The following is a 12,406-nucleotide window of genomic DNA, read 5'->3' on the forward strand; positions in this document are numbered from 1 at the left end:
GGCCGCCACCATGCCGAGGGTTTCAATGCCACCTAGTGGGCCTCCAGGCCTGAGCGCGCCGCAGCCATTACACTAAACCCCTGCTCACTACCCTGACATTGATTAATAAATATTGTGGCTGAATCTAGAGGCAGTGGATCACAAAATAGGATGAGTGACTGGTGCAGCAGTGGGGGAGGATAGTGCTTACCCCAGCGTGTTGGGGGGGGTTGGTGGAAGATGCTGAAATGTGATCTGCTGGTTCAGAAGCAGCACAGAGCAGCTGGACACCTCTGCTAGTCCTCCTTGTACACACAAGGACCTTGGCCTCTCTCAAGTGTCCTCTGGCACTTGAATACCCTTAGATAAGATTTTTCTCTTTGAAGCTCAAAGAAAATCTAAATGCGGAGGCACTTGTGGGGCCCTTTTGGCGCTGCAGGAAAGATATGAAGATAGGCAGTGTCTGGCTGCTGTGATAAACTGCCAGCTTGGTGCAGATGGAGCTGTGGTAGATGTAATGATGGGTTTGGTTTTCCATTGATCTGGGAAAGGCTGACTGCATCTGTTAGAAAATAAGCTAACTAGGATTCCTGGTTATGGCTGCGTAGTGCGACGCAGCTACCGAATCCTCCTCCCCAACAGGCTGTGAGCTTAGTAGGAAGGAGCTGTGGGAAGCAAAGGGCCAGCCAGATCTTCTGAGGACCAGCTAAATGGTCAGTCCCAACAGTCAAGTGTCCTAGGCCTCTAGCTTTTCCACTGTGCATTTCTGCTCCCAGAGCTCTACAGCACCAGCACAATGGAGACGGGAAGAGGTGGTGGTGGCCTCTGGCTGTGCTCGGTGGAGGTGTCCACACTCCTGCTCTGACTTCTGTCACATGTCACTCTAAGTAGAGTGCCTGGTGGTTCTGGATGAGAGGGTTGGTGTGTTAGCAGTTTGAGGGAAGGGAGTGATATAGGCTGGGCTTAGGCTTTGCTGGGGGGTCTTCATGCTGGGAACCAAATGAGTGAATAAATAAATATACTGCTGATGGAACATACAGGCTGAAGGCACTACCCTCATAAGGGCAGGGGTGGAAAGGGCCAACTACTTTTTTCCTGTCCTTACCTTGCATCAATAATGAATTGCAATTCTACATTTAAGGAAAAGTAAACTTCCATAAGGGAGAGAGAAGTCTCACCCTTTTGTGGCACCATATTGCATGATCCAGAGAAGAGCAGGTCCCATACTTGTTAGTAAGGGGTTGGCTATCAGGCAGCTGCATTGTGCTCCAGCATTCCCCTTTGCTGTAACAAAATGTTTCAGTCTTGCCACTCATTCCCCCATCTCTATCAATCAATCAATCAATCAATCAATCAATCAATCACAAATGTTGCAGGTTTTTACACTGGAGAGGTTGGTCAGTGTTAACAGGCTGCTATTAGAAATGTGGAAGATGGATGTACATTCAACCTTGCCTCTCCACAGGTCTTATTCTGGGCTAAATGTCCATCTGGATCTCACAGTGTCTGGGTTTGGCATGCACTCACAGTTCCCTTTTTTTTTCCTGCACCGACAGACTTATCTCTGTAACACCTTGATGATTTTGGCATCCACTTGGAAGGCAGGAGCCTTGGGTTCAGTTCTTGGTGAACTGTGTCAGCAGATGTGACCACTGCCAAAAAGATGGTTTTATTCCCTGGTCTAACAGATATTTTCATGGAGAATGAAAACAACTTCAGTAAAAGGGGCAAAATACGTCATATTCTCATGAGTGGGACATTCACCTGAGGAAAAGGGATCTGGGCAAGGGAACAGTTCCCTCTCTCCCCCTGTATTTTGAAGCTTGAACACCAAGAAGTCATCAGTATAACATGAAGCCAGAACAGCAAATGAGAAAGAATCCAGTACTATTGCCTGTATGTACCAGGCCATCAGATGAGCAAGCTGGCTTCTGGTCCTGGTCTCTCGATGACTTATCTTTTACAATTCATCAGCACTGAATGTTTATTCAGTGGAAATAATGCTGGAAACTATGACTGCCACTTACTTAGTTAATGACTTTGGTCCTCAGAGTAGTCCCACTTCAACAGAAAGAGCAGATGTGTTGATTTGTTTCGAGTATTTGGGGTTATTACAGAAAAGGTGCAGTGGGGAGACAGAGTGGGATGGGATTGGAGACTGAACAAGGAGAAAGGCAGAAGCACTCAGAGTAAAGCAGGGAAGTGAGAAAAGGAGGAAGAGGATGGGAGTGTTAGTCAACCGCCCTATCTGGTTATCCTTATACAGAGGGAAAACTGGTACACTTGGAAAAATGCCTTTGTATGTGGAAAGAAGCAGTCTGGCATGGTCAGGTTTACTGAAAAGGAGCTGCTGTAGCTGTTGAAAGTGCACGGATTTCTATTGCCCAAACCCAGCTTGGCAGAGAGAAAGGGAATGGCTTCATGTACACTCCCCCAGGCTTGGAAAGCAGAGGTGGAGCAGGGTTTATGACTTATTCCTTGTGCTCCTGTGACTAGGACCACGTGGCAGCATCCCTTAGAAGTTGAAATGTGGCCAAAACACAACTCAGATTCAATGCTGAATATCTGTGATGTGGAAAACCTTCAGCCAGATAGTGTTTATACCTGTGTTCTACCTCTAATAACAGCACCACTAGAATCAAATACTAAATAAATAAATAAATCAATAAATCAATAAATACAGGTGCTTAAATATAGGCTAGACATTAAAAATCATGAAATACTACAATAAACTAAATTATGATTGCTCTCAAGCAGTGATCACAAAAACAAATGGATGTTCGGTGTTTTGTTATTTGGCTTGGTCTGTTGGGGTTTTTTCCACCCATTTGACCATTTGAATATTCAGTGCCAGTGTAATACCTTAAAGAATCTGAAACTATGAACCAACTGTTTAGCAGTCTGGAAAACAGAATATTCTTTTTCCCATGGCACAACTATTACAGTCACTCATTTCAACTACATTTATCAAAGGAGAAACGTTCAGATAGCATTTGATGCACCAGGCCTGCAGCACTCCCCAGCAAATTGTGAGCAGTACAGTCACAGTCCAGTTCTCACTAGCAACTGTTGAAAGAGAGAGCTTACTTCAAAGCGGGGGGGAAATTGACTTTTATAATACATTACAAAAGAAAAATTATTACATTGGTTTTATTTGATAGACACACACATGATTTTATCTTTGCTTGGGGTATTATTCCTGCTTAGTGATGCAGCTAGCCAGCAAACCCTTCACAGGGGATGGTCTTACTGGGAGTTCATTGCCTCCATGGACATAACTTCAAGACAATAAACCAGCTCTCCCTAGCTAAAATAGTAGGCTGTCTAGTTTCTTAAGCAATCTTCACATTTTTCCTGTGCTGTTTACTGAATCTTTGTGGATTAAGAAAGGCTGGTTAATCTGTAGGGTATGTGCTCTATAATGACAGCCGGCCTGCACAGACATCCCTCCAAACGCCGTCCAAGCCAGGAACAGACTGTGTGGACTTTGCAAATCCCCACAAAGAGCTGTGCACTGATTGTTCAGGCTGCAGAATCATTTCTCAAATGAAACACAGCTGAAGAAGTGCCAAATACCAACTCTCCCCAGTCTGTTACATATGGTAATGTCTTCCTAACCAGCTAACTGCTGTGGCTGGGGACAGCACTGTATCTGTAGGAGCACTCAGGTTGTTTTGACCCTGACTGTATGAGATAATTCTCAGGATAGCGAGGATTGAAATCATTATCTGTGCTCACACTGTGCTTATAATGTGCTCAAACTGAGCATATTAATTATGCTCAGAATGCAAGAAAGATTAAAGGAGGGATACAGAGTTGACCTGATGCTGCAGCTACAGGTCGGCAATTCCTGTCTCATTCTGCCTAAGAGCTCACAACTGCTTCAGGGTACAGTTCTCACACTTATGTCCGTGCTTCTGGTTGCCTGTGAAGTCACTACTTACTGGCTGTGAAGGTAAACATGTATAGACTGATCCTGTGCAAATGTAGGAACTATTTTTCTGAAAATTCCATCTCTTTGGTGTTGCATTAAGATACTACAGCAAGCCAAACACCAAATACAAAACTCAGTGCAGTGTAGCAGTGCCAGCAACACTGTGTTTACCGTGTCCTCCAGCAAGCAGCAATAGAAAATCCCATATGCCAGAAGAAGCACCCATCCACCAGAGGTGCACCTTTCTGTGTGGGATAGTATCTGTAAGACTGTGCTTGGTGGGCATGCTGGGCCCCCACCATGGAGAGGAGTTGGAAGCAAGGTCACCTCACCTTTGGAGTAGAGGAGCAGGCCAGCACAGGAGAATAATGTTGCTTGTAGGAAATAAATGGGGAGGAAGTGCCTCCTAAAGGAGCAAAAAGGTACATGTTTGGCAATAGGCTATTTGGTTTAGACAAAACAAGGACTTAGCCCAGGATACATGATGCACAACAGTAACAGGGCAGCACTGAATTCCTCTCAACATTTTCTCTTCCATTGCCTGGCTCTGCCATCATAAGTGATGACAGGTAGGTGTAAGGCTCAGAGCCTCGTGACCAGCTCCAAACTACAGGAACTATTACTACTCATTTAAGTTACTGCGTACCTGATGCCTCCTGGCTTTTTGGTGTGTACATTGTGCTGTGCTCAGGCCACAGCAATATATGGAAGAAGCTGGAAGCTCTGGGACTCCAGCATCAGCTTCTGAAAAGAGTAACCTAACTTAAACTAGGATATTGTTGATATATCCATTTTATCAACTTCTTCTCTGAAGCATGTCTTGAAAGCTGTAATGCTTCTTTTGGATAAACCATCGATTAATGTCTCATTTGCAAAAAGACACAGTGCGTTTCTACTTGCTTGGTTATTATGTTAATCAGAATGAAGCCCATATTCTTTACTGCTATCTAAAAGTTAGCTTCTGACAGAGATTTAAAGGATGTTCCATCCAATTAAATGGGCATGATTGAACCTGCCATTTTCAGTCTTTGAGCTTAGCTCTAAATTAAAGTGCAACTGAAAAATACACACAAAAACTGAAATCATAAGGGCTTTGCAATATCCAGCTTCAAAGAAGTTTCATGGTTACTGTAGGCAGAACAACCTGGTAGGATAAATCTTTTTTTTTTTTTTCTCTTTTTAGGTTTCTTTAATAAAGGATTTATGATGCTGAAGTAAAAAACATTTCTGTCTGAAAATAAAACAGCTGTCAATCCTGATTCTTTGAAGTCCACTGCGCAAACTTTACTAACTCCTAACTTAACGTTAGCTAACGTGTATCTGAATTAGATATCCTAAATCATTATTCAGGCTTGAGCTATCGCTATAGGTGGGAAAAAGAAACATCAAAATCATACAGACACATTAAATGAAATAATTGTCCAATTAGTAAGATATCCAAGAAATATTTCCAGTACTCTAAGTCAGTTTTATTTTAAAAATAGAGTCCAAACATTTTTATAAGGTGCAACATACATACTGTTTTCTACAATTTAAAAAACCAAAATCAAAGCAAGACAATATTCATAATTATAATGTCATTCCAACACGGAATCAATGGGTCTTCTGTAATTCTTAAACATTCTTCTTCTGTTTCATCAAAGCATAAGAACTAATAGTTATTACCACTGTGACAGCCAAAGGATCTGGCTAATGTCATCCACTTTAATAATAAACTTTGTGGTACAGATTGCTTCAAGTACACATCAGAAGCTGAATGTAGCTGAACACAGTTCATGCAAAACAAAGGTACAATACTGAACTTGCATCATTCGAAGATTTTTGTTCTCTTGTTTAGCTCGACATTTTTGAAGTCCAACTGCCTGAACACAGGGATTGAACTGAGTCTGCATAAAGTGAGCACTATTTACTAAAGTACTTACGTAACTCTCAGATTGATTGGGTTCCGTAACTGTCTTGAGCTCTACAAATTCTAACAAATACTTAAGGCTGACATCTATGCCTTCTGGAGTCTGTTCGGTAACTTTTGAGACATATTGGGGAGTACAGATGGAAAACAGTGACTGATAATGGGCTTGTTATGGGGAAATACATTAAATCATTACATCAAAATTGCATTTTTTTGAGAAAAGCATGTTATTAACTTATATTAAGTGTTCCACATTCAGCCACTCAAGTTAAAAGAGCAATGAAGACTGTAGCATGGAGTAAGATCAACAGAAGGACTTAGAGCCAATTACCATCTCTGGAAGTGTCTAAAGTGCTAAGTTTTCCAATTAGCTAAGTCCATCCAGTTTCAAAACCCTCCTTGTCATTCTATTATAGCATCGCCTCGGCCTTGATAATGCCAAACAGCTGACATTAGGTATGGCGATGCTGTTTGTGGAGAGCTAGCTATCAGTCCCTGCTCTAAGTGTGTTTAATGTATTTTGAACAGACACTGGAACAAGAAGCAGCAGTCTAACCAGCCATGTACAGTTACACATCCAAAGCTTTTTTCCTTGACCCCTTAGATATTTAAAACTTTCCATCTAAAGCAGAGTGTGTTTGATAGAAAAGAGTTGTAGACTCATTTACCTGTTTTCTGCTTGGGTGGTAGTCCCAGGGTCAAACTGCACCTGCAATAAGTGCATAAATCTCCATTCCTTCTGTTGTTGTTTCTTACAAAACACCATGCTGGTTTTATGAATCCTGAAGCCCTGAGGGCTTCTCATGTGCAGCCTAATAAGGTGAGGTTACAAGCTATCACAAGGCTGACTATTGGTTTTAGTGAGTCAGGCCTCTGCATGTCAATGGGAATCAGCCACCCAAGTTTATGCCTGTGCATAGCCATGGATGGACTTTAAGCTGATAACCCAAGTCAATACCCAAGTGAGTTTGTATTCATGGACAGTTTAACCTCAGTTAGGTGACTCTGTCTTTTTCTCAGGAAATGATAATTTTTTACAGTGCTGATATACCATCCTGGTTCCTGTTAGCAAACATTGCCCTCAGTACTCTTAATATGGATGCTCTTCAGAATTAGCTATGCCATGAACTACATTATAATGCAACGTGGACTGGCATTTCCTTCACTAACAAAGGCGGCTTTGGACCTATCCTTTTCCCTGACTTACAAGAAGCCTTGAGTTTGATTTCAAATAGCAGGTGAATTCACTTCCCAGCTATTTCTCTTGGCTTATGAGCAAAAGAGGTATTTAGAAGTGTTCAATGGGGAGAACATGCACTCGTTTCCTATGTACACATAAAGAAAGATGGAGAAAATGTTTGTCAAACGTATGTACTAACATTAAGAGCTATAAAAGTGAAAAGCAGAACACAGTCCTCAATTTCAATTTCAGAACAAGATTGCCCTCAAAACTCAGCCTATTTATCTTAGTTCAAATCCCTTACATTCTAGCAGTTTTGTGTAGAAACTGACATTTGTACTAAGCCCCGCTTGGATTTAGTTGTGGGAATGAACTGATTTTATTTTATTATGGCATTTCTGTCCAAATAAGGGAATCCAATGTTTATGAGATCAGTTGTTGACTTGGGGGTTTGTTTTATGAGTTTGGCTGATGACAACTTCACAGAAAAAAACATAAAAAAACAACAATATTATGTTGTATTTCCTATTTTCAGAAGGAAAGGGGTGCTCAGTTCTATAGTTTACACAATTTTAACAATATCCTGTAATAATACATTGTACTGCAGATGTTCAGTTAACAAAAATTATGCACTGAAATATTTATAGGTTTTGGCCAGAGCTACATACATTTATGTCAGTCTTTTGCAAACACTATTGTTAAATGAAGTACTTACTAGACTAAAATTATTCCTTTACTTCCGTTTCTTTTACTTAAACAATTTGGACCATACTTTGTGGGAATGCTGTGGGATACATGCCAGAAGGAAGCAGGGTCACTGGACATAAGAGGAAGAATTTGTGGCATGTAACTTTGAGCATCTAACTTAGGGTGCACCTGGCTAGTTGTCCCAGTTCAGGGACACAATCATCTTGCACATTGCCTACAAGTGGGATCAACACTCTGGCTTTTGTTTGACGTAAGCAATGGGCTCTTCTGGCACAAAAGGACTCCCCTCATCTCTGTCCATGAAGACCATCTGGACACAATGACCCTGAGCTACTGATATGTACATGAATTTGAATAAAAATAACAGAGGTCTTAGATGCCTAAATGAAGAGACCAGACTCTAGGAGGGTCTGAAGGGGATTTGAGACATCTAAGTTAGGATGAAATCTCTCTCAAATCTTTAAACTTATAGTTATAAATCAGACACTGGACAGTGTGGATTATGTGTTACTGAGTAGAATTTGGTCTTCTGTTACTGATAGCAGTACTATTAAAGTGCTAGTAAATTAACACAGTGTTGACTCTGTGCATCTCACAGAAGTACAGATCAAAGGTTTAGGAAAACTGAGCATTTTTACTTGAGTGGTTTGGACGTTGGCATCAGGGGCTGTTAAATCTTGTGTACTTGCTGCAAACAGATCAATAATTAAAGCTTTGCTATTGTTTATGTTCTCAGTCCCTCTGATGTCATCCAGCCACAGTGTTGTGGGGAAGGATTCCACAGTCTTACAACTGGCAGATGCATAAAGAATAGATCTGCTACAGAATAAATGTCTGCAACTGTTAAATTAACTGTAACAATCTTATCTTAGGTGCAGACAAATGCCAAGAAATAACAATGATGAAAAGGAACTAAATGGAAAATCAGGAATCAATGCAGAACTTCATTAGTTTTTGAAAAAAGGTGATGTACACAAGTAGGGATAGGTGAGAGGTTCAATCTCTCATCACCGATATCAATGGAAGTTGGGTACCAGTCTCCCTTTAGTGCCTTTGAAAGTTCCTCCGTGGGCTTCTATGTCTTTTCCTTTTGCCTAAGAAAACCACATAATATAATCCTAAATGTTACAGTACCTGTATGCAAAATTGCATAGATAAATCATAAATCCTTACAAATAAGTCACATTTCAACATTAATAAAAGGAAGTTGATTGACAGAAATGCTAAACTGCCTAAAGTTCAAAGGACTAAAGCAGGGAGCAGGGGACACTATGTGTTAAAGTGAGTTGAAGTGTGTTCATGATCCTTTAACTTCAGTCTTGATTCACTTAACTTTTACAAAAATAAATGAAGATGGCAAAATTTTTTGTTTTAAAATACAATTATTTTTTTCCCTCGTGAAAATGGTACAATTCAATAACAAATAAATAGCCATGATTTCAGTAACCAAAACAACTGACATTACTCATACACATTCTCTAGTTTGGAACATGAATCTGTCTCTCTGTTAACAGCTTATGCATAAACAGTGTTTGTGAGTCTTCACACCTGCCTCGAGAGTTACCATGAACGCTGGTGCATCCCAGTGGTGCTCCTGGCTCTTTGTCTCTAAGCATCACATCTCTTACACCCACCAACACTCCAATTGAGCTGTTGGGAACCTCATTAAGGAAACACAGCTTGATGTCTGCAGCTGCTCAGAGCTTCTGAACTGCCTTCCTTGTTAAATAAGTGCCATCCTGCATCCACTCCCTCCGTCAGAGGTGTATTGGGCCATTCCTCATACACGTTACATTTTCTCTTTAAACAAAATGAAACACCGAGCATAGCCTTTGTGTTAATCTAGAAGGGATTCCTTTGGGGTTACTTTCTTCTTCCTTTACCAGTCTAGTTAAACATGATAGATTCAGGGTCCTGGTTTGCCATTTGAGCCATATGTCTTAATACATCCTTTTTAGTTATGATACCCAGCAGCCTCCTAGAGGAGAAAAGGAAAGGAAAGGTCAACAGTCATCTCATATATAATGTGTCTTTTTCCCCTGTTCAGCTGCAGGGACATTTTGTGAGTGCTTCCATATAACACTGTCCATCCCATCCATTCCTCAGTGATTATCTTTCATAAAAAAATGTTCTCACCTCATGTATTTTTACTACTCTGGACATGATCATTTAGTTAAATACTTTGGGTTGTTATCTCTTTTTGTTGGGAACATGACAGAGTTAGGAGCTACAACTCCTGACACTGTACAACAAAATAATGAGTTTCGCTAGGCTCAGGCTGCAGAGGGCCAACAGCACAAAACAAAGGCACCAGTGCCCTGAGCTATGGCATGGGATTTAGTAACACACAGACTAAGTGAAAGTACAGACTTTCTGAAATGCTCACTGTTTGACAGCATAATTCCTTCAATGCTGAGTGATAATTTCTCATTTATATGATCCTAAATTAATTTTATCTGTCAGGGAAGATGGGGCCTATGGGATATCTGGCCCCTGGAGTCAAGATTTCCTAACTGTATTCAGTATTCAAGGGCTTTTATGTTCTGTCCCTGAAGGCCACGAGGCACTGAATTTTGAAGCCATGTCGTTGTTACAGTTTTTGCACATTTCATGTACGTGCTAGAACTCAAGCTCAAAATTTCCAAATCCAGGCACCTAAAATCAGGACCTAAATCTGTGTCCCAATAATTATCCTGATTTTCATAATGCTAAGAACACTGTATCGATAGTAACAGCTGATATGCGATATAGTTGAATAACAAAAAGGCTTTTTGACGAAGACTAAATTTTAGTCTTACACATTTGAAAATGATGGCTCTGGTTTTGTTATACTGTTGTAAAGTTTCTTCTTACTACTAGACCCTGGGATGAACGATGACCCCAAAATAGCTGAAATCCCACTGGAATGATGGGGTGTTATTTCTATTGCACATGGTTGCAGCTTTTTACTCTTCTAATTTCATGTTTTCCCACACTTCCTCAGCTGTTTTTTGTGGACTTTTGGTTTATACACACTTCCATTTCCCACTAAAGAAAGCTGAACTAATGAATTTTCTTCCACTGACATCTTTATCACAGTTTTCACAAGCATGTAATCCAGCTGTAGGTCTAGAAATAGGCACATCCTCTGCAAACAATACTACTTGCCAGATCTGCCTCTGTTGAAAACTGAATGATAGTAGGAGCCTGAATAGTTTATTTTGTATTTATCTGCACCATTAATGCTGAAGAAAATCTGCAATTCTCTAAGTGTGCTTGACTCAGCATCTACTCACCCACTGCGAGTAACAAGACACTGCCGGAGTCCAAGTTTCCGGAAAATATCTACCACGGTCTCCATTGGTGTGTGGTCAGTGACAGTGAAAGGGCTCAGGTTGAGAATACGCCGCAGCTTCAGCGGATGGGGACTGTTGGGAGGCAGTTCTGGGGGGTCTTCGGTGAAGTATACGATGGAGTTGCTCACCACCCCATCCTGCCGCTGTCTTGCATTCTCTGTATAACAGAAAGATCAAAGTAGATAGTGAGTTAGGCTTGATAGCAAGTAATAAAAAAATCCTCCTTTGGAAAGCAAAGGTACTAGCAACTTTTTGTCTTTAATATACTGAGATCCCAGAAGTTGAGGTTACTGAGCAAACTTGAATTTCCTTGAGACATTGTTCCCTTGAAGGAAATAGAAGTGATATTTTTACAAACATTTTGCTTGGTTGGGATAACGCTTTCCTGAAAAAATTTGCAACTCATTGCATTCACAAAAATCACTAATCCAGTTTTTCTCAAATTCAAATAATTATATGTCATTTCCTCCATTGTGAGAACCACAACAGAACCTTCTATTATAAGCCCAGATAAGTGGAGTCAAAAGCCTATATACCGTCCCAGCTGCCTTTGAGCAATATGTTTGTTCACAGACTTCTCAGTGGAGTGGGGGAAATCTGGGCATGATGAATGGAGTTCTGAACACAAAGGTAGGGAAAGAGAAACTCACATCCCAGGGGTCTGGGGGTGGTGTGGGTGTCATTCAAGAGTGGCACACCTTTGTGGCACACAGGGTGAATATTGTAGTTTTGCAGTTAATTTGTTACATAGAGTTTGTATATCTACCTTTTCAAATGGTGGAAAAAAAATAGCATCCTACTTAAAGGAAAACAGTAACGGGAGGAACAATATATAGCCGTGTCCTGGTTTTGTTAAAAACAGGTTTCTATTTTGGTGAATTTGCCCGTCAGCTAAAGCCTTCATGTTAGTTGCATTTTCCTGGAGAACCCAACACACGTTTTGGTTAAACCTAGCAATGAAATGCAAACTTATTGATAAGCATGGATGGACATCTCGTGAGAGGGGCAACGAGAAAACTGATGACCGAGAGACTGACCAATGGTGTATAACATTCCATTCACGTGAATACTTCATATAAAGTGGGAGATCACGAGGATCTCGTCCCTTTTTTTTTTTTTTTCCTCATGGCTGACATTAGGAGAGGACCTTGCTGGTCGTCCCTGCGAACTGAGGCCTAGTGAGAGACTGAATCCAGCTCCAGTTGGCTACAGAGTCTAATCCAGGACTTTGGGTGCTGGCTCTGCAGTTACTGAGACTTACAAGATTGGTTTTGTATATTTTGTATTATTTTCTCTATTCTTATTAGTAGCATTAGTAAAACATCTTTAATTTTTCCAACTCTCTTCTTTCTGTCCTTCTT

The 12,406-nt window shown here is 40.8% G+C and overlaps 1 protein-coding gene across 2 annotated transcripts in view; it reads right to left on the minus strand.

Moving 5' to 3' along the window:
* Positions 1–5,360: 5,360 nt before the first annotated feature.
* Positions 5,361–12,406, minus strand: part of CLCN4 (chloride voltage-gated channel 4) — a 47,745-nt gene continuing 40,699 nt past the window's right edge. For both annotated transcript variants that reach the window (XM_071812978.1, XM_065856337.2), the window contains 2 exons: positions 10,986–11,202; positions 5,361–9,688 (listed from right to left, as the gene is read on the minus strand). In XM_071812978.1, the coding sequence (XP_071669079.1) occupies positions 9,598–9,688; positions 10,986–11,202 (308 nt within the window). In that variant the 3' untranslated portion in view covers positions 5,361–9,597. The remainder of the gene's footprint in view (positions 9,689–10,985; positions 11,203–12,406) is intronic.

The sequence above is a fragment of the Patagioenas fasciata genome, chromosome 1 (genome assembly GCF_037038585.1).
Source record: "Patagioenas fasciata isolate bPatFas1 chromosome 1, bPatFas1.hap1, whole genome shotgun sequence".
Lineage (NCBI taxonomy): Eukaryota > Metazoa > Chordata > Aves > Columbiformes > Columbidae > Patagioenas > Patagioenas fasciata.